The following is a 24,664-nucleotide window of genomic DNA, read 5'->3' as shown; positions in this document are numbered from 1 at the left end:
TTCATCTTTTAGAAATAAAACATTATAACCCACCTCATTATATATCAATGAAGAGCATTTAATTAATTGTTTCTACTATAATTTTACGTTGCCTTTACTGAAATCATTATGTGTTTACCGTTTTCATAGTCTTATCTTAATAGTCTTTACTTAAAACTTCGATAAATTCAATAAATTTCTTTGTAAAAATCAATTAATGCTAAAATCATTAGAAGTTTAGCTGACTTTAATAGTTTTGAAAAAAATTAGTTCTCCAGATATTATAATTCTATTTACTTGAAAATTTGATATTTATGTTTCCACCCTCATTTCTTCAGAGAAACGTTGTTAATGCTAAAACCTGTTCTCATTTTTTCGTAGACAATGTTTTTTTAATATATAGTACATACTAGCAACGGAAATCCATAATTTTCATTTATTGAAGAAGTATCTCAGAGAACACAATTAAACATAGAGATTTTTTTTTAACACTGACAGCAATAATAGTTATGAGTCATAACTTATTACTAATGCTTATGACTTAATCATAAGTTATGACTCACAACCGCTATCGAATAAATCAAATAACGTGTAACCAAATTCAGAGTATCTGTAGTGCATTCTTCCAGTTAATTCGATAATTGTGTCACAATTAGTCACCTTTCAATTCAAAAGTATTCATGATCATTAAATCAACTCAAAACAATTATCCACTAATTGACTTCAATTAAGAGAGTGATCCCAGGAAGAGTATCAATACAGCAATCGCATTTATAAATATGTACTAATGAAAATAAACAGAAAATATAACGACAAATCGCATGAAATAGTGAGGTTTGTTGATAGACAAAAAATAAAGAGAAGCCCAGGTACAAATAGCTCCAAAAAATTCCATTGAATACGATATCCAAAGTAAGAACCTAAATAAAAGTTAATTAAAATCATGCAATATAAAAACATTACAAAAGAAAAGTCGACCTTTTGTAGGTCAAAGCCAGAGAAAAGAATAGAAATGCATGTTCTTAACTTCGATTAAGCTTTTTATCATATACTTATGTTATTTAATTCTTAATCATATATTTATAGCTTAATTTTTATTAAACTTTATTATTAAATTTTGTGATATTTGCTATTTCTTTTAGTTGGATGTTTTGTTTAGATGTTACCTATTTAAGTTGACATAGTGTCAACACAGTATGTAAGTGCGGAATTAACGCTAATCAAGATCCGAAAAACATAATATGAATACATGAATATTTTAAAAAAAGTGTACAACCAGATATTTATTTTACTAAAATTCATATTTTTAATGATATAGTTAACATAGTTTTAAACTAAAAATTATACACTTGTAACAAATGCATTGTGTTCTATTCAGTGAATACATAGCATGACAGAGAAACCTCTATTAAAAAAAAAATAATGAATTTCCAACTCTTCTTTGCAATCACTACACGAGAAATATTGCGTAGGATTTTGAAAAGAAAAAATGTACAAGAAATTATTATTTTTGTTGTATTTTTGGAATGTATTATCTGTAGATTATACTATCAATGGTAGATATCTTCTCCGGGAAAGGATTAGAAAATTCTTAAAGTAACACATGTCTTACTTTCATTCGATATGGAGTTGCATTTTCCAATCAGTTTCGGTGAGCCCAAAAAAAAACAAAAAAACAAAGGTGTTAGATGAACCTCACTCCCTTCCAAACAGAAAATTACGCCCAAACATATAACTTAAATTGGTACCGGCAAAATATTAACTAACTATAGTCACGTAGCCAGAATTTTATTAAGGAAGAATGTACGAGAAATTATTATTTTGACAGTGATTTTGAAATGTATTATCTATAGATTATAATGTCAAGGGTGAATACCCTCGTTAAAAAAGGATTAAAGATATTGTCGAGATAAGGGATGCATTACTTTCGGTTCGGTTGCTGTGCCAAAAGAACAGCAATGCTGTTAGATAGAGCTCGTTTTCTTCCAACAAGATAACAATATCCAAACAAATAACTTCAATTACTAGCGGCGAAGTCCCTTGCAATCCCAACGAGGACGTTAGGAACCACTTCGTGTTAAGTCTAAAATCGTTGTCCATATACATGTCTTAAAGGAACTACCTATAGAAAGCCGTTTGAGGGAGATGAGATATATTATTTTTCCCCTTTTAAATACTAATATAACTAAAACTATTATAAAAGTAGAATATTTTAACATGATTTATTCCAAATATGTTACATTTATTGTATTTTATATGTAATTTATTTCTATAACAATTATTTAAAGATTTTTGAAAACATTAAAACCTTCTATTCCAGTAAAAAGTAATTTTTTTTCACAGTTTGAATCAAAAAGCAATTAACTGCAACATTCCACACATAAAAAATAGATACTGCATTGATTTTTCGACCACCTTTGGTTCTGATTCATGTAAGTCAGGAAAAGATTTAATTAATCCTTGCAGCATATTCAATGTGTAAAATTGAATTTCGTTGTAGCGTGATTTTTACCGCCAAAATTTCGACAAAACTAGAAAGTTTTTAACCAAATCTAGTGTTCACCTAAGGCAACACAAAATTAGTTTTGCTTGTGCACCATTTTTCTGCAATCAATTCAATTCAGTTCAATTTATCCCAAGTTCCGAAGTGGAAGTCAGAATAAAAGGCTACCATGAAACAACTTCAGATGCTACGCAAATCGATGAATGAATTTAAATTAATGAATTTTTAAGTCCCACTACGGATAGCATGAACTTTGCCTAAACCTACAAAACGCAAGACATTTTTTCTGTAGATTTAATGACTTGCCGTTTTGCCCACTAATCAACAGTTTATTTAAGTTAGGATAACTTTTGTAAGGATTTCACTGCTGTCATAAACCATCCAAGAAGTCCAAGAAATACTTGTTGACATTACATTAAAGAAACTTTCTTAACAAAGTTGTAAAAACACTGTTATTTTCTCTGTTCTAACGATGTGAAAACAAATCCGAAAAAAGTATAAATTCATTAAGAAAACTTACTTTGACGGCATATTAGGCTAATGGGCACTTACAGCAGCTTTTCCTGTTTTGTTAATTGAATCCTTAATTCTCATATATAGAAAAGTTATGTAAGTTATGAGTACTTACGAACTGCTATAAGCAAACATTATCTATACAGGGCATTTTTTAAAAAATTTGCAAAAATATGGGAGGTGATACAATGTTCTAGCAAACAAAAAATGCACCATGGTAGAGGGGAACCATTTTCAATATTTGACTTATTTTGGGTATGAATTTCTTCGACTCAGTAAATATTCTAAACGGAACCCACTATCGGAGTGTGTTCATTAAACAAAAATATTCAAAATTCAAGAATTTTAGCGAGCTATGAAGAAAGCACCTAGTTTACGTTTATTACACGTTATCATTCCATTGCAAATGCCAAAAATATTATAAAACTTTATGAATTTCATTTTCGGAAAAAGATATTGGGAATAAACTCCCAATGTATATGTACATCCCATTAAGTATAGTATATATGTTATGATTCTATTCTTCTAGGTGGTGCATTCAGCATGTGTTATTAGTTTAAATAATAACGAATAATAACGATATTGTTGAAAAAATAATTTAAACCTTTTAATTCCCGTTTCATTGTTCTTCTTCAAATCACGGTCAGCACTCTGAAGTATCTAGAACCGTACATATTTCAGTAACTACCAAGCAGTATTTCTACTTAAACTTCTGAAAGTGTGTCCTATCCAGCCAAATTTGGGTTTCTAAACTTCTTCTGTTCTCCAAACTTACAAATCTATATTAAATATTTTCTGATGCGCAAGATTCTTTGTAGACATTGGTTTATAAAAGTTCGGCTTTTTGACTGGATTGGAGGGGTAGTCAGTCATATTTCGCTTCCATAGAATGTAACTGCCTATATAGTAGCTTTAAATAAGCAAAGTTTTGTAAAATTGGATATACGGTTGTGGAATTATATATTTTTAAGTTGAAAAAAACTACCTCTATTGTAACAACTTTTCTTTGATATGATGTTTCTAGGATATGTTACAGAATGCACAGATTCTAACTCAACGGTTTGTAATCAATTCTACGAAGAAAATGCAGTCGTATTTTCACTTTGGCACGTCAACATTATAATCAGCATGTTCCAAATCTCTTATTGAACCAAATGGTGTCCATTAGATGTCATGTTATCCAGCTGATGATACTCCACATAAATGTTGTGGAGAATAAGAATACATAATTCTAATCAGTAGCAGTTATAAAAAAAATCAGCTATCAAATATCAAATATTTGAAGCGCTAACATAAAGATATCGAAAGTGTGAAGCTAAAAGATATATAGATATAGAGATATATATAGATATAGAGATATATATCACAAGCATATATGTCTTAATTATCATTTGTATTCGCAAATATAATATAACTTCTCTAGACAAAAGATAATTATTATTATTAAACAATAAGCTATGCGCCTAAACGCCGAACTAAAACATTTCTAGACTATTTATAAATCTCGTAATTCCTGTGGGTTTAATTTTACCTATTTGATTTTGGACTAAGATTCCGCTTTCAAGGTAGTCGAGTCTATGTCTTGCCGCCGCTGGGCAGTTGCATACGATCTGTTCTGATGTTTCCTTCCCCTCATGAGTCAGCAGAAATCATTTTCTACCGCACCTATAATCTTCATAGACGGACCTATGTAGTTTAAATATAGATTAAGTATTACCAGAACGAAAATCTGGTAATATTTTAAAACTCTATATTGCAATATCTGAGTTAGTTTTCTTTAACGAAAGTCAAGCAATATCTAAAAATTCCTATTACCCATTCAAGTCTAACCAATAGTATTGAGACGTTTACATTTAACAGTTTCAGAAACGACCAAATATTGGTTATTTCAGTGACTAAGCACCATTGACCACTATTTCTGTTGGACCAAATTACAAGAACAATACTTTTCTATTAGTCAATAACAGTTAACTACTGTTTGTTGTTATTTTAATTAAATAAATGGATATACAAAGATGTAAAAAAAAATCATTAAAAATCCGCGTTTATATTTTTTATATTCGACCATTAAAGTCAAATCGTACTAAAACTCCACAAAAGTAATTAAAATTCAATTTTCTACTAAAAATTAAAATTAAAAATAAAAAACAAAAAAAAAAAAATAAAAAAAAACAAATAACCTTAACTTAATTTAAAAACCAGAATGGCATGAAAGAAAATCCAGCAATTAATGTCTGTCACATGGTATGTGTCAGGATAAAGAAATTAAGGACAAAATAAAAGTATGCAGAAATTTACAGCTTCGTTTGACATTTCAATTCATGTATAAGTAATTTTTAATTAATTAATCTCAACATTTTGACGAAGATTTATTGCATAACGTAACACCCAATGTATTTGAAGAACTTTGGCGCTCATCAAATCTAAATATAAATGATGGACAACTGCAAAAAATCTACGTAAACAGTAGATTTATTTAATTTTAATGTAATTAACTGACACATCCTTTAACACACTTGAATGGATAACCATGAATGTTTAAAGAAATAAGTCAACAGGCGCCTTTTGTGGCCAACATTAAACCTTTCTTAATCTAATTTACTCCCATTTCACTTTCATTGGGCTTTTTGGCTCCTCTTTGCGCAAAATGGTATTAAATATTTAATACGACAGCAATCATTGAGTCATGATAGCCGCAACCCGTACGTGCCGCCTCGTGGCGCTATAAATTTTATATGATTTTCATTTTAACGCAATTTTCTTTGAATGTCCTGAGTCAAAGACTTCTGGTCCCCATAGTTAAGCATGAACAAAATGACATTAAATGCTTGAGAGTATTTAATAAATATTGATTAAGGATTCGGTCTGACATTTGGTTTTAAATTAATTTGTGCTTTTAGTGTAGAAATTCAAAAGAAAATAATATTAATTACTTAATCGAAGCTTCAATTATAAAATGGAGTTTATTTTCTATTTGACAATCTTAAATTAAAACTATTAAAAACTGCAACATTATTTCACTAATTTTATTAACATAGTACGCGATACATAATTTTTATAATATTTTAATTTTGATAGAGAAACTTAAGGATTGATTAATTTAGAAAACAGTTTTTTGGTTGTGGTGTTATCCTTTTCAAAAAATTCTTAAGGCAAGCAGAAATCCACCAAAGGATATTATTTATACAGCACATATCTTTCATTCATGTGTTTTTATATAAATGAAAACTTAAAATTGCAAAATGATATCTAATTATTATTTGTGCTCAACTATTCAACTGATGATAATTCAACTGCTTAACAAATCGATATTAAAATCTTTTAAAGAATAACAAGGTAAAAGATAGTCACATATGGTTATAAGTGAAAAATAGACAATTATGCATTGAATGGCCAAAAAACGCAAAGGTGATTGAAATTATTTTTAAACTATTCCGAAGTACAAAATTAATAAATTAATAAATTGATAGTGGTTATTATTTTTCAAATTTAAAAAGAAGATGTTTATGATGTAGTCTTACAATACTATCTTTATTACTTTAACTGTCAATAAACAGAAAGCAAGTAACAGAAATCGTCTTAACATTACAAAAGTGTACGACAAAACAAACCGTTTCTAGAAGGGTTTGAACAGTAATGAAGAAACAAAAACAAAAAATGATTAATTTATTAAAACTTGACTGACCATACAACGCTGTTTCGAGTATTGCTAAGTGTACTTATCATCAGTGATCTTAGAAAATATTCGAGTTTCTTAATTTAGTTTATAGTCCGTATATAATTTGTTGAGACTGCAAGTACCAGACTTAGAACTCGCGCCTTTCAAGTTAGTGTCACTAATTAAATGAAAAAGTTACAAAAAACCTGGAACTTGAGCATTGAAAGTTTGTGCAACTTTGGCTACTTGCTCCTAATTTGACAGGCACCAGTTCTAAGCGTGGCATTTGTGGTCCAAATAAATAATATACGAACTATAAAGTAATTAAATAAAAATTCGAATATTTCTAAGAACAATGATGATGAGTACTTGACAATATTCCTTGTATAGTCAGCCAAATTTCAATAAATTAAATAAATTTTTGGCTTTGTCTTTTCCTTGCTATTTGAATCCGTCTAATCCTTAATTAATTAATTTTTATTTGAGAATTGAATGTAGTTGTTGAAATTTTTAATTTATCTTATTTTAACGAAAAGCCATTATGAAAGTCCAATTCAACTATTACAATAATTACTTAGTAACAATGAAGATATATGCGTTATAATAATTTTTCATTTCAGATCATTGCCACAAGAACAAAACAGACAGATTTTTAATTAACTATATGGCATTAACAAACTTTTCTTACAATAAAAACAAATAAAATTAAGTAATTTTAGGTTGTTTGAACGCTGTTCCACGTGAAACCCACAAATATTTACTACAACTCACCTTGCCTTAAAAGTGTTTGTGGTACATATTTGTTCTTTAGATTGCATATTTGAAAATCGTTGAACGGTGATACTTTTAGTTCACTGGCTGTGATGTTTATAATTAGAAAATAGCATAGTAGTAGCAAAAAGGACAAATAAAAGTGAAGTTAACATAAACGACTTGCTTCATGATTGCTTGGGCAACGCATCCTGCAAAAGCTAATTTTGTCTTTCTGTTTAAAAATGGGTTCAGTGTCCGATTATTTTATAAATGCAAGTCATCAACTATACTACATATTATTTGAAGTTATTTTTTATTTCTTTAATCAAACTTTATAAAATAAAATTCTTTGCTAAAAATTTACCATCAACTGAATAAAAAAGCACAAAGTATTTTTCTTTAAGCAAATAAAAAAAAATGTATATAAACTTTGTAAATATTTGATTTCAGCATTAAATTTATGTATCCACAACAACAACAAACAAGCCAAAAATCTGATATCTGTTGAATTTTACCAGTTAACGAAAATATTTCTGTTAAAAATTTTCCACTCAAAATAACAATATAAAATATCATAAAATTCTGAGAAAAAATTTTATTCAAATAATTTAAAAAAGCAGAGAGGCGTAAAAATATAAATAAGTTATTTTAAAGGTTAACATTTGTAAATAAAAATAGTATTTTTAAATCAAAGAACAGAATATACGTTATTAAATATCTAAAATACCTTCGAAAAGTATAAACAAAAAGAAATTCAAAATCTTTTTTCTCTTTAAGGAAAAAAAGAGAAATATTGCAGTTTTTTTGGAAACTAAGGATTTAAATAGTAAAAGTTATATACCGACTTTAAGCTAATTTAATAAATATTTGAATATTTCTTAAGATCATTAATAATAAGAGTAATTAGCAATACTCGAAACAACATTGCATGGTCAGCCAAATTTCAATAAATTAATTCAAAATTTTTGTTATCATTTCTTCACTACTGTTTAAAGCCTTTTAACTTAAATATAGTAAAAATAATTGTTTGAAGTAAAATTCTCAATATGTTTATTTTTTTTAATTATATCTAAAAAAGATTTGTGTTATCTTAATAAATAAAATGATAAATAATGATCATATAGAAACAAACTATTTAAAATCAAAATAAAATTGTTTAAAATATCAGACAAATAATTTTTACTGAATTATTTTTTAATGCTTTTTAAAGCAATTTTATGTAAATAAATGAAGTATTAACATATTATTTACATTAAAATAATAATTGTTCTGTTTAATTTTAAATATTATTTATTAACAAAATAATATTTATTTACATCCATGCAATGTGTATAAGGGGTTGGTATCATTTAATATTCCAATGTACTCTAATTACTTAGAAAGACATAAATATTACATCCAAGGTTAAAAACAGAGTAATTGTTTTTAGAATAACTCAAAATTAGTGTAGTGCATTAAAACCGTCCTATATTTAGTTAATTATATGGTAACATAATATATTGTCAAAAGACTATTATTATATTATAATATTTTTAATTGTTGTAACATAAAATTAAGTTATTATACTCATACATCACATACTTAAAATATGGCAATAAAGTGAAATATTTTAATTGTTTTACTCATACAACTCATGCAAGTAATTAAGTAACCCTAAATTACAGTTTTCAATAGCCTACCACTGCAAACTTAACATTTAACTTTCAATGTTAAATTCAGTGGAAAAATTGTTCATGATATGTACATAACATAGATATACTATTTAATAACATATACTAAATATGCCGCACTATATAAATATATAACTTGACACTACAAACTGAAAGTTTTTACTCAAATTTACATTAACAACAAAATAAATTCTTTAAATTCTTTAGAGCGAAGATATATATGCACGTTTATTCACATACTATATAACTCTTGAAGTTCATGAGTTGACATGAAATTTCTAGGACATACTTTGTGTGCTTTTAATTAAAAATATCATGGAAGGCATAATAATTACTAAATTGACTTGTATGCAAAAACATATTAAAAAGAGATGTTTTTTGTAAACATTTTCGTGTAATATAACATCTATTAATTATTCTTCCTTCTCCAACGACATAATTACAGTTTTTTTTAAAATTGAAGTTTTCCTTACTGGCATCACACTCTACGGAGTACAATTGTTTTTGTTTGTTATAAAGTATATATGCTACACTCACAAAAATTTACTATTTTCTTTAATTATAATAGTTTTTTGAGGTAACAATTTAACGGCAGCATTTATTTATTAAGAAAGGTTGATATATTAAATTAACTGGATCCCATGAATGTATTAAAATTTTTAAAGCTTTAAAAGGAAAACGATTTAAACTATTAGCTCAATATCACACTTTTTTCATAAATGGCCAATACTTTATTTAAATAGTGAATTGAAAATTGATAATTGAGCTTGTCAATAAAATTAACAATAGAGTTGTCGTAATCATAAAGGGTTATATGTAGAACTATTACTTATGCGAACTATGCTATATAATTATTCCAGTACCAATAAGATAACTCGAATATTTTATCAAAAGTCAAAACATATGAGTTTGTTGTTGCGCCTTTAAAAGAAAGCATTAAGCAGTCACAGAGTATCGGTGATTTACAAATGGTTCCACTCATATTTTTTAAAATTTTGAAAAGATTTTCAAATTTAATTTTAATACAATAACTTTAACTTACACAGTGCACTATTTAACTCATTATTAAGTACAATATATAGTTTATATATAAAAAAAGCCCTAAATCATGTATATTCTCTTCTATCGGGTTAACTATTAGTGATTCATTAGTCAGAAGAGCTACACTGGAAAACGATTTTAGCTTCGCATGGAATTTTTAATACATACATTATATATGTTACGTACTTCATACATGTTCTGCTTAGAAAGCCCATTGAATTTGTATATTAGAATCATTTTATTAATAATTCTTAAATAATTTTTTTATCTACTATTAAATTAATAACTAGAGATTAATCTACCCTAAAAAACGATTTTGAGAGTTTTGGGATTTTGGCAATTTTGGGAATAGTTGAGAAACTATTAACACAAAGTCGTTTTTTTACTTAAGAGAGAAAAAAAAGGTTATTAAGAGAATATAATGCTTGTTTAACTTGTTTTCTATAACAATGTGCTAAATAAAAGCTTTGTCGTTGGAAAATGAAAAAATCGCCTCTTCTACAATAGTTTTATAATGTTTATTTTTTACTTGAACACAAAGAAATCTAAAACATAATTCAAAATACCCTCTAATTATCCATCTTCTTCTGAAGCACCACTCTCTTTAGTAATTTTTTCTTGTTTCTATAATAATGTACTAAATAAATGTTTTGTCGATGGAAAATAGAAAGATGACCTCTTCCACAATAGCTTTATAATAGCTTTACTTGAAGTCACAAACAAACCTGAAACATCAATTAAAATACTGTCTAATTATCCATCTTGTGTGTAAAGATGGCAAGCTTACTATATTCAACAAATTTTAAAGCACCACTCCCTTTAATTTTTATTATATTCCACCTGAATACTCACCACAACCCTCTACTCTCTATGGATCTCTACTATGAAGACTTCCTACTACATAAATAATTTTCCATTCTTATCGATAGTTGCTGTGAATTGCTGACTTAAACAAATCTAATTTCCAATACCAGCAACTTTAAACAATCTGCCGTCCTGATTTGACTGTGATTTCAACATACTCTATTATTTTTTGGTTTACTGCAACATTTTTAGTCTATTCGAATACATAATTTAGTTAAAAAGACAAAACTTGAATTCGTTGTATTATGAATACTTAGCTCAAGCAAACTGCAAATTTTTTTTCCTATTAATTTAATTTAATCCAATCTGCTTCCATAAAAAATATAACAACATACAATACGACACCATTTACAGTAAGTTAATAATAAATAAATAATGAACTCATCGTTAGCCATTTCTAAGAATTCACATGGCACCGGTCAACAATGCTGTTAATCTCGATTTACATGCCGGAATTGCACAGCCTTTGAATCAGTGTTTTTTAACTCATAATGTTTTGCGGATCGGAAAATTATTGTTTTCTCATAACCGGTACCAATATTTTGCCAAAACATGAAAGACGATAATATGTTTTTTTACATTTCGGTAAACTAATGCCGAAACGTGGTTAAAAAATGTTGGTTCAAATTATAATATAAGGCAACAGATGATATGAGATACTAGTAGTTTGTTCAAATCTGTTCAAACTAATACTTATGTTGAAATAATATTGTATCTTATTACACATTCTCTTTTTATATAGATTGCAGTAAATACATCAGATATATCATATCAAATTAATTTTTATTATTTAGTTGATACTTTACACTATGTTCAGACACACCTTAATGTCGCAAAAATCTTAATTTCATCTACGTTTCAGCGAAATTAAGTTGTTTTTTCCATAAAAAAATTCAGTTTTAAGGTAAGGACAACTCGAAATTAAGGAAAATGGCTTTAATTTCGTTAAAACGAAGGCTGAAATTAAGGGACATTTCAAATGCAACTATGTGTTAAATAAATTTTAAGCAAAAGATAGAACTGAGATAACGAAAAAGTAACATTTTTTTTTAAATAATGTCAGTGACAGTTGACTTTAAAGAAAACGGGAAAATATTTTAAAAGTAGTGCAAATTTTTAAATTTGAATATAGAGAAAAAACTATAACTGTTATTAATTTAAAATAGAATAAAAAATAATAGTTCAAATACCTGAAATCTACTAAAGCTAGTACAACCACTGAATGCCATCCTTTATAGTTGTAATAATCAACTTTTAAAGTTTCCCAGATTTGTAAACAAAAAACATATGAATTTCTTAATTTGTGGCAGTATGAACACTTTCGAAATTAACTTAATTACATTTTTACGAAATTAAGAAAATTTGGCTGTGTGAACATAGCATTAGCATTCATAACATATCATAATAGTTTATATCTTTAGGAACGAATTACTATTAACCAAAAATTAATCAAACACTAAATATAATACTACAGCAAGTATTATCTTGACCCCGTATCCTAACTAATGGTATATGATTGTTACTAATAATTGCGGATAAAGTTTTATACCCTTTATCTTGCAATTCAAATTTAAAACCCTGATGTTATAATATTTTGTTACATTGTTTTTATATTAAAACATTACTGAAATTTAAGTTTAAATTCCTATTTCCATTTATTTTCATTCAGACTAATCGAAAGCTGTTAGATTAATAAATTAAACACAACAATCCTTGAAAACAGCACACGCAATTCCTTTTGCGCTCAATTTAAACCCTATGAAACCCTTTCATATCTGTTGAACCAATTTCTGTCCAAATATATACGTAAATATATACATAAGCAAAACTTGCGAAAAGTGGGTCAATATTCGATTTTAATTAAATTAAACAATTTGATTTTTCAACTTGTTAAGTTTGTATCTTTGCAACCTTCGACGGCCTTCACGTTATCTTTGCTCGAGATATCTGAACACACGCACAGAACCATAATTACTATGCGTATTAATTACTCACACAAATCTCATTAATCATTTCGGGTGTTAATAATAAAATCGAAATAAATTTGTAATTGTTTTTATTTGAATGAATACTTCAAGTTTTGTTTATTGTTTTTTTTTTGTTGTTGTGCAGCTTGAAATTTCAACTAAATGTTGTAGCTGATAACTTAGCTCACCCTGAAGATACAAATCTTATAATCTACTATTTTACGAGTATTTCAATCACATCTGAAACTCATAATAAAGTAATTATTCCATTCAAAGCTGACCTAGAACTTGAGATATTAATTCCACTCAACCGCACTAAATGCTTTGAGAATGCTGCACAAATTAGTCAATCCATCAAATCATTAATCACTAATTCAATTCAACCAAAATATACACAATTTAAAATTTTTTGGAATATTTTAATTTTTTATGGCATGGGTTTTAACAGTTAAAATTAATGATATAGAATGATAATTAAAATTAAATATTTTACAAAAATGTCTTATAAAACTAAATTAAATATACAAAAAGTGATTTCTTAACAAAAATTATTTAAAATATTTAAATAATTTACAGCTGCTTCGCCCGGACTTCACGATCAGCCAGTTCCTCTGCTGTTGGATGTTCTTCAATGTATTTTATAGCTTTTAGTATATATTCTGGTATTGGTGGCGGTGTTGGCAAGAAATTCGATTCCGGTTGGAAGCCGTTTTCATCAGCTGTATAAACGACTTGCACATGTTCTCCTTCAGGTGAGAAATATTCATAAGCTCCCTTCGCATATTGGCCGCCTATACCAAACTCTCTAAAAGCAGCTCCATTAGATTGTGCTGTATCAAAAGCATAGGTACCGTCAATATTAATCTGGCTGGCAAAGCGGGTAATCGTAGAATCGATGTCCGCCAGTGCGAAAGCAAAGAGTGTTGAAATTAGTAACTAAAAAAAAGTATATTTTAAAAGTATTAATTAATTAAATATGTAAAGTGGTATGAATTAAGCGAATTAAGTGAATTTAAACAATTGAATTATAAAAATTATAGGTTGTAATATGTAAATTTTTCAGATTATATACAATACTTTGATAGTAATATATATTATGATTTACACTGTTTAATTTTTATTTAGTAAAAGTAAATATTACTAACTAGTAATCAAACAAATAAAATCTGTACAATACACTATAGTTGTAAAGGTATAAGTTTATTATCCAAATGCTTTCAATGTTTTATACGTAATAATACTTGTTATTAAAATATCTAAAATGCAATAAAAGCGAAAGAAAAAATATTTGTAATAAAATAAATAATAAATACAAATAAAATAAAAGTAAATAATCTTTCATTGGGACCTACTCCCTATCCATTTCTAATTACTTGCATAAACAGACAACTTTCTATTAATAGTCGAGCCGATAATCAAGATAACACATTAAATAAATAGAAGAAAAATACCGGTAAAAAATAATGAAACGTAGTCTAGAGAGCAAAAATGATTAACTATAATCCATTGATATCTAACCAGCCAAAAAGTAATATCATCACATTACCTGCGCACAATAAATTCTCAGTGCAATAATACATAGCAAGAAGTCCGCAATCAAAGCAGAGCAACCATCAATGAGCTTATGAAATTTTGTTCCAGAAGTTTGAAAGATAATAAAATTAAAACCATAAGGAACCTACGGCTATACCGAATGGTAATCGAACCAATTTTATTGTGCCGCTCAGAAAGCTGACTTAAAAAAAGAAAAATAAATTCTCTCATCAGAATCGAAGCTTTGCATATTTACAAAACTAACAGCAACTACACCAGAGAGAAATAAAAGAGTAGGACACACATTAAAGAAAACCCATATAACATTCAAAGAATGCATAATAATCTATCTTCGTCTATATGAAATAGGGGAAAACGCTTCCACGTATAGAATTAATAGGAAGAAATCAGCTTATAGTGCGATTATTTGTCGAGATATATTCCAAACTGTAGAAGTAAAATGATTTTTAAAGAAAAAGAAATATCATAAATGGAATGTATTGGACTACATTTAAAAACGCAAAGAATTTCAGAAAAATATTTGAATATTTGCAAAATGTTTTGACCGCTAACTGCAGAGATAAAACTGAATCACCATAGATTTTTTAGCAATTAGGATTGAAGAAATTATCTTAATAATATATCATTTTAATTATTATTGTGTATACAAACGATTTTTATATGGAAAGTAATCAATGACAACACATTATTATAAAGAAAATTTATTCGTTAAAATTTGTACTTAACGGTAAAACAAAAAGCATAAAACAAGATAATTATATTATTATAGATTTAAAAACTAAAAATAAATTCCATATGAACATTAAGAAAATAAAATATTTGTTAACTATGTTTTACGAAAAATACAAATATTTGTATTAAACAAATTAAAGTCCAATTAAAGTTCAGAAATTGAATAAAGTTATATAAATGCGTAGAAAAAACAACTCTATAATGTATCTCACATGTGCTATATTAAAGCACCAAAACAAAAACGCACACAATTTATCCCTATAAAGCATTTGTTGCATAAAATTATTTTGATTTCGTTTAATGATTTTAATATAGGTTTGACATTCAGAAGGTGCTTAAGCCTTATGTAAACAAAGTTTCTGATCAATACTAAGGACTTTAAATAGTTTATACAAGACTATTATTTTAAATTATTGTTTTTGAAAAACAATTAAGTGTAAATGAAATGTAAAAATTAAAGTTCGTTCTTAGAATTTTTTTATTTTTCAACTGTAATCGCTGGTCCATAAAATTTTTTTATGTAGATCCAAATACTCATTATAGGAAATATACAGCAAAATAGAATAATCTTAGTGTGACTAAAATAAGAAAGAATCCTTGTTGTAATTAAACAGAAGTATATTAATTCTTTGAACAATTTATTTTTGAATAATTTTGAATATTAAATCACACGAAACAATCTATAACGAATATTAGGTGTGGTATGATATTGTCTTAATAAAATATGCTGTAAATTAAGTTAGAAAGGAAATGTTAACAGCATTATTAAAATAATAAAATCAGAAGTTTATATTGTCATTATTAAGTGAAATCAAGTAAACAATTATTTACGATGGATGATTTAGTATGTACAAGTGATAATGTAACTTCTGTAGGTATATACAAACTCCTATAGTAATAAAACAACATCGTTGTTATTGCAAATTTATTGTTTTTGCTCATTTTTAAATTTTTGTTTCTTAGTATTTCATAGTCCTTTATTTAACTATATATCAATTTAACTTAAATGCTCACACTATAAAGTTAACAAAAAATATTATATTAAGAAGACAATTCTCAATGGCAGCATTGGTAACAATAGCGGTAAAGTAATAATTGGCAAATATATTTAATATTGCGGTTAAAACATTGAATACAATTCAATGTGTAAATATTTTGAATATCAGAGGAAAACATATAATTATTAAGTTAAGAACTCAAAATGAAAATGGCTTTTAAAGCATATTGATATAACTTTAGCCAAGACTACTTTCTGAAAATTCCTACCCCTTTTTAGTTAAATCTGAAATTTTTAATTTCTTTGACTGATAATTACTTTCAAAATTGACATAGTATGCAGCATATATTAACCGCATGTTTTTAAAATCGAAGTAAACTTCAGTAAAACTCAATTTGTTTGAGATATTTCTGTATTTCTACAGAAAAATATGATATTGTAATTTATATTAAACAATATAATTACAGTTAGCTAAAAAAAAAACCTTAACTTAAAAAATACATCAACTTAATCAATAAATAATTACTTAGAGAAAACTTAAAGAAAAAACTGATTAAATAGCTTATCATTGTAAACTTGAAAGATTTAAAAGGAATTTTGAATGTTAAATTTGTTGTCACTATACATTTATATTAAGTTATTTTTTATCATTTAAATTATAACTTCTATTATTATTTTAATTTTGTGTTGTATATGTTATTAAATATATTGTGTATTGAATTGTGTATATTAAATATTGTGTATTATTTTATATATTATTAAATAAATTATGTGTTAAATTATATTCACATAAAAGGTTTTGATATTTCAATAAACTATTAAATTAATTTAAATTGTTTAACTGTAAACAAAATTAATTAATATGCATTTAACACTTTTTTTCGTTAACAATCAGTAACAATATTGATTATTTTATTAATATAATAAACATTTTTATACACAGCACTTACAATTTTAAACATTTTGTTAACACTAATCACAAGCGAATGACGCTGCAACGAAGATAAGTTGTGTATATAAACTAAAACCCTTAACATTGGCCTCTTATCTTTTTATACCAAAGACAAAAACCAATAAAACGAAATTGATTATCAAAATCTCGCTTGTTCACACCATTTGACATCATTAATAACAATGGCCACAGATGGCTACAACAGCATCTCCAATAACAAAAAACCAAAACCGAAGCGAATGAATGCAACAAATTAACCAATTTCAATCAATGAAATGTGGAAAATCATTTATAATATAAAAAGCATAAAAATAAATAAAACAATCAAAAATCAAATAGTCCAAAAGTTTACAACAACAACAACAAACAAATTCAAATTCAGACCTCACGCCAGTACAAGCCATCAACAGCATAAAAAATTTCAAAGCATTGGCAACGCCACTTCAAAATAAAAAATTCACACCAAAATTCAATAAACAAATAAATTAAAATTTGATAATCTGTGTGAAATTTATGTCGAAATGTGTTGATATGAATTTTTTTCTCATTATTGAATTTTATTAATCCCAAAAAAATTAATATCTCTACTAATCAAATCATTGACAAAGCTACAAAAATTTATATCTATATTCATATTGCGTTATTTTAAATTTTTTTCATTTTCCATACATTCAATGCAAAAATTGCAAAAATGCTATTGCAAAAAAAAAAATAATAAAAATTTAATATATTTACATACTTATTTATCAATAATATTTATGTATGAGGATTTCCTAAGTTTTTAATTTTTAATTAACTAAAGTTGTCTGCTGTTGAAACTACGTGGGCGATATAAATAATTTCATAAATGTATAAATATATTTGCATATTTTCTCAACTATAAATCTATAAGTCCACTAATTTTAAGATAAAAATCAAAAACCCGTTTGAAGTGTTACTAATCACACTCAAAGAAATTTTAGTTTCTAACTAAACTATGAAATTTCAATTAATAATAAACATAAAAAGAAACATAGATATGCGCTTAACTTTTTTTAGTTTTGTTTCTATATTTTCCTAACAAGAACTAACAGTTGCTTACCCTGAACTTCTGTAAAGTTAACAGTGAACTTCAAAGTTTAAAATCGATCTGTAATGACCTTTCGTGTGTTAAACTCACGCAAAGAACAGTTTATGATGCGTTATGCTAACAAAATATTCAATTTGTAGTCTACATAAATATGGACTTTAGTATAAGTTAATTAATTTTTTTTATTAACTTTTATATTATGTGTTTATCGATATTTTTATTTCATATTTCTTTTATTAACAAATTAATAAAAATATTTAAAATATTGTTGAGAATTTTAAAAATATAAACAAATGTCATCATATTATAGCATATAAAAGCTAAGACTAGAAGATTACGAATCTAAAACCATTATCTATTACATACTATGCTTACACTGACACAATTCCGCTTTCACAGACCCACCAATTCGAGAAGGTATATTTTTTTTTTTTTTGTTATATATATTTTATATATAATTGTATGCTATCTAAAACTAATTCGATATTTTACAAATTTTTAATAACATTATTAACATAAATAATAGTCGTGCTGCGTATGTCCCTTTGAAACATCGCTATGAAGAACTTATTTCTGTTTTAAATTGTACAAAGATCAATTGGCGCTTTTCTTTTCAGTCTTGTGAGTAGTTGAAGGTGTGTCATTAGATTTGAAGCCAAATTGTTTGAATGCGATCTAATACGATTAGTGTATGCGGCAGCGATGCCTTTCGCTTCCTCCTTAACTAGTGGTATATTAAGGTCACGATGAATTTGTGAATTTGTGATGTACCACGGAGCGTTCGCTATCATTCGGAGAATCTTAGATTGGAATCTTTGTAATATTTCAATATTTGAATTTGAACCTGTTCCTCACAGTTGGATGCCAAATGACCAAACAGGTTTCAAAACACATTTGTAGAGAATGATTTTATTTTCCAGAGAAAGAGAGGAGTGTTGGTTGAGCAACCAAGACATATTTCTTAATTGAATACCAAGTGATTTCCTTTTGTTGAATATGTGCGTTTTCCACATTAGACCTCTGTCTAGATGAAGGTATATGAGAAGGTATATTAATAAAGATTGCGCGTGTAGTATTGCATCTAACCGTTGTTAATAGTCATGTCTTTAATGTAAAAATGGTAATCAATAAATTAGTTTACAATTTTCAACTACAGAAACTATAATCTCTAAATTTTTTCTTAAATTTTCTCAATGATATACCTAGAAGTAATAATGTCTTCTTATTTTTTTTTTTTTTGTAATGTTGGATAGTCTCACCAATTTGTTGAAGATTCCGAATATTTTTATTGCTTGAAAATAATGCAAATATGTTTAATTTGCAATTGGTATATTTAATTAGCAATTGGCATCACGAGGGGGGGGATGGTTAGATGGTGTCTGCAGAGTCCCACCCATATCACTGACTAATTTATATATTCCTCAAAAACTTCGTGATTATTCGATGAGTGATCTAAGAATAAAAAGTTTCTTTACTTATCCGTTTACTATAAGTACGAATGGATTGGCAACCGTTATGGCTTTCGAGCTATCATTAAAAAAATTTTTAACATTGATTAAATGTGTCGATTATTCTTTATTAATATTAAATTATTATTATTAAATTATTATTATTTAATTATTATTATTTAATTATTACATTAATTATTATTTTATGTTTTTTATTAAAATACAGTTGTTGTTGTTGTTGTGGTTTGAATTAGTGCTATTGCGCACTTTTATTCTTTTATGGTTGGGGGGCCTATCCCTGCCTCACACTAAGCTTTAAATATACTAGCATTATTATCATTTATTTATCTTTTAACTGATGGCGGACAGTTGTGTTCTTTATTAATATTAAGTTTTTATTCTTTTCCAATGCTAATAATTGTTCTTCATTGTACCAAATTAATAGTAGTTTGAACCATCGTTATTAGTGCAACCTAGGGTTAGAAATCTCAGAAACAATTCAAATAAATGTAGTATTATTTGATACTCTCAAACAAAAGTATTTAAAAATTATATTTAAAATATTTTTATCGAAATGATTCTTCAACATAAGTTCTGTTCATTGATTTTTTGATAGATCTTTATGTGGTTATTATTATTACAATAAATAAAACAAAATTATTTTGCTTTAGCAAATTACTTAATATTTCTATTTTTTTTAAATTTCAATTTTATATTTTCATTAATTAATCACACAGTTTTTTCCAGTGTATTGCAACTGTTTAAAATAAAATTTTTTTGCAATAAAAAACAACATATTCGTACAACACACAACACGAGTAATCCGACGGGAAATTGGATTGATGAATTCTCCATGACATTTGATATTTTTTTCTTATTTGGCATCCAAATACATAAATAATCATAGAAAAATGTTAAAGCTAAAGAATCTACTTGTAAGACAGGGCTTTTATTTATTCAATAATTCACAAAAAAGCCGGTTTAAATTAGTGACGTAAATGATAAACATTGTGTGGAAACTAAACAGCAACTGAATTTATTTGATTCATACATGATTTGATAATATGAGAAATTTAGATTTAGACAATGTAAGTTAACTAAATTATTAGGTCTAAAGGTTAAACATTAGACAGTCTACGTTTTATTAAGAAAGTCAACGTAACAAAGAAGAGTAGTTAGTAGGACTTTTCTTGAATTCATTATACCTTCATTATTATAGTCATTACTATGGAAGTATAATAAATATTCCAGATCTTATTTCTCAAATAATGCATCAAGCTTAATATCAGTTCTTTATTATCTATTCTTAATATTTTTTAAATACAAATATTTCAGAAGTAACTCTAATCTACATGTTGATCTTTCTATTAACGTTTTGTATTAAAAGCAAAGGAATATATTTAGGAAATATGTATATTGCATATACTTCTAAATCTCATGAGCTTTCATTTTCTTGAGCAATTAAAAGAATTTCTTAAATATATTCTTTATTTAATATTTATTAATCTTTATTAATCGAAGGGAATTGTTTACAGAGATGAAGTGAAAACGATATTACTGGTGAATTTGTCAAATTATTAAATGAAATTTACGTTATTTCATTAAATAAATGAAACTAAATAGTTTAAACTTGGTACTACGGAAGTGCAAAAAGATTTACAGGTGCTTTACAACAACTTTAAGTCTAATCAAGTTTTTACTGTCTGCACTACATATCATTTTTGTTTTTATCGACTAACTACAAATACTTGAGAGAACTTCGAGAAAATATATTTGAAAATATATCAATATATCTTTCCGAATTTGATGCTGTTTTATGAGACTCAGCTCTATAATATACAACATCAAAAAGCAAGCTGACTTTTAAATTGATCGTACCAGCTCTGGACAACAAAACTGCTATCACTAACAAAAACATAAAAATATTGCATTATATAGTAAATAAAAAGCCAAACTTTTATTTTTATAATTAATTTTTAGTTGTTGTGTCTATTAATTCTTTATTATGTAAAATTTTGATTTTAATATTTATTATTCTACTTACTTACTTATTTGGCTAACGTATTTGGTCCAGTCTCGTACATCAATAGCGGTTAATGCTCCCGCAACTTGATCACTTCACCAGAGACACGGTCTACCTCCATGCATTCTTCTTCTAACTGTCGCTTCAAATGCATTTTTCGGCGGATACTGAATCTTTAATATTAGTTATTTATTTATTTATTTAATTATTAATATTTAAAATTATTAATTCCTGCAATTATTTATATGTCTGCTTAAATATATACTGCATTTACTTATTGCACACAATGCAACACTTCGCAATAATTTCGTATAAATTTTTTTTATTTATGAATAAAAACTATTTTCGGTAGATTTAACGATTTTTTTATTTACAAATGCTATTTCTACACATTGCGATCTTTATTAAACCTCCGCTATCTACTCATGTACTCATGTTTAATAAACTTAATCTTTTAAGTATCTAAATATACATATATGATTACGACTGCAATAATTTATTAGGCAATTATTCATAGTTTCAAAATGTTTTCAGTTATTATTGGTTTGACTTGGAGTTGAAGTTGAAATAGTTTTTGACTCTTTGAAAGCCTCGAGAGCTTGACACTCTCGAAGAAGTTGATTAACTGTAGGCAATTGCAATAAATTGTGTATATTAATGAATATTTGTCTTAAGGTAAAGTATAATATAATTAAAAAATTATCGACTATAGAAACTACTTTTTGTGGTTTTTTTTTTTCATTTTGTAATCAAAGAGAAGTATTTTGTAAGTACCGTTGTATTAACCTTTTAAAAAAAATTTTTTTATTAAAAAAATAATTAAAAGATGAAAGGTTGTTGAATTATATTATAAAAATTTTTGGTATATTTATTTATTTTATTGAATTATTTTATACATAAAATAAAAAAAGTTTTGTTTGATATTATAAAAAAATTAGTGTAAAAAAAATAATCATTTATGAAATTATTAATTTTGAATTTAAATAATTTAATACCTTATTTATTTATTTATTTAAAAAAATTTTTGTTTGATGTTATGAGAAAATTAGTATAATTATTTATGTGTTAATTATTTTGTGACCAAACAATTTTAATAAAGCGATTTTTTTTTTAAAAAGAAATCACAAATTAATTTTACAATAATTATTGTATATTATTAATAATGATAGTAATTATTGTAAATTGTGATTTCTTTTTCTTAATTTTTATTTTTAATTTTTAACAACAAAACAAAAAAAAAAGCTTTGACCAATTAGCCTGAAAAAAAAGCGCTTTAAAAATCATTTAGGAAATTATTAATTTTAAATTTAAATATTACAATACTTTATTACTTCGCAGTAGTAAAGTAAATATTAATGAGGTAATAAATATAAATATTGCAATTTTTATTACCATAAATCTATTTGCTCAATAAATAATATCTTTTGCAATATATTTTCATACAATAATTTTCAACTCAATATATGAATGTTGTAAAACCTGGAAATTTCAAAATTTAAAGTATGCTTCTAAAAACAAAAACTAGCCATACCTGATTTTTGGTTTTTTATTTAAAAACATATAACATAGCTTCAATATGCAATCTTAATTTTCTCAAATAAAAAAATTATTTTTATTTCAGTTTTTTGCCTGAAACTATGCTACCACCGTTTAAATGCAATCGAAAAGTATGCAAATCCAATATAAATCTTTTAAATTATTTAAAAAAAAAAAATTTTAAATTTTGTTTAACAAAAAATGCTCTTTATTAACTCACATAAAAACTATTTTCACACTTAAAAATGAAACATACTAACGCATTCACAGCTTCGCGATGGAATTGAATAAAATATTAATAGAATAAAAACGAAAAAAATTTATGGAAAAATCTTTAAAATTGAATGAAATTAGAATTTGCGGAAGTTTTGTTGCAGATAAAGATTTCCTTGTTGCTGTTGTTGGTGTTGTTGATGTTGATGTTGCAAATGTTGTTCCTCTTCATTTGGATGTGTGCGTATATATTCCAAAGCTTTCAGTATTGCCTCAGGAATTGGTGGTGGTGTTGGCAAGTGTGCACCTTGTGGTTGGAAACCATTTTCGTCCGCAGTGTAAGTTAGCTGTATCAATTCACCCTCAGGAGAATAGTATTGTGAAGAACCACTGGCATATTGAGCTCCAACGCCACTTTCCTGTGCTGCTATGCCATTTGAGGTTTCAAACTGATACTGATAGCTTCCATCGGGCTTAATATCACTGTTCAAAGTGCGTATCTCGGCATGAGCATCATCTGATGGAGGCAATGGTACAGCGGCGCAGGCACACAATAAAGTTGCGAGAACGATCTAAGGATACAAAATTAATTAACATATGTAAATTATAGCCAATGTATATTATTAATCATAAATATTCGTTGAATTATTTTTTTTTAAACACTTTATTTTATTAATTAACTTCCTTTAATAATATTTTTGTTTTTAATTTAAATTTAACTAACACTTAGTACGCGCCTTAAGTTAAACTTACGTATTTGAACATTTTTTTGGTAATTTGTTATCTTGTGCTAAGCGTTGCTTTATCTTAAAAGTCTAAAATGTATTTAATGCATCTTCAGCAAAATCTTTCGCATTTATATGCGAAGATTTGATTGCATCGTCTTCCCAAAAATCTTAAAAACTGGTCGTTATTACCCAAATTCAAAGTAGAAAAAACAAATTATTACAAGTCTTAGACAAATCCAAATAAAATTGAAAAAATTTGTATGAAATGTTCAGCGCGTCAGTAAGTACCTGATGCCAATCTGCCACACTGTCAGAGTTAATAGCATCTCGGTATTTAATTTTTATTTTTTTTTCTTTTTGTTCGTTATAATTTGCCAAATGTGTGTTAATTTTTTTTTAACTTCATCTTTAACACCATTTTCAGCAAAATCGCCATCATTACCATCGTTTTAAAATACATTTTC

The 24,664-nt window shown here is 26.5% G+C and overlaps 2 protein-coding genes across 2 annotated transcripts; both read right to left on the bottom strand.

Moving 5' to 3' along the window:
• Positions 1-13,471: 13,471 nt before the first annotated feature.
• LOC119679422 (larval cuticle protein 4) lies at positions 13,472-21,877 on the bottom strand. The gene is made up of 2 exons (XM_038091774.1): positions 21,839-21,877; positions 13,472-13,884 (listed from the first exon to the last, which is right to left on the bottom strand). The coding sequence occupies exons 1-2, from the start codon at positions 21,875-21,877 to the stop codon at positions 13,519-13,521; spliced, it is 405 nt and encodes a 134-aa protein (XP_037947702.1). The 3' UTR covers positions 13,472-13,518.
• Positions 21,878-23,609: 1,732 nt separating this feature from the next.
• Positions 23,610-24,237, bottom strand: LOC119679414 (pupal cuticle protein Edg-78E-like). The gene is made up of 2 exons (XM_038091762.1): positions 24,226-24,237; positions 23,610-24,044 (listed from the first exon to the last, which is right to left on the bottom strand). The coding sequence occupies exons 1-2, from the start codon at positions 24,235-24,237 to the stop codon at positions 23,610-23,612; spliced, it is 447 nt and encodes a 148-aa protein (XP_037947690.1).
• Between the last annotated feature and the right edge of the window lie 427 nt (positions 24,238-24,664).

This window comes from Teleopsis dalmanni, chromosome 1 (assembly GCF_002237135.1).
Source record: "Teleopsis dalmanni isolate 2A chromosome 1, ASM223713v2, whole genome shotgun sequence".
Lineage (NCBI taxonomy): Eukaryota > Metazoa > Arthropoda > Insecta > Diptera > Diopsidae > Teleopsis > Teleopsis dalmanni.
The sequence above is the reverse complement of the archived record's forward strand: the minus strand, read 5'-3'. Positions and strand labels throughout refer to the sequence as shown.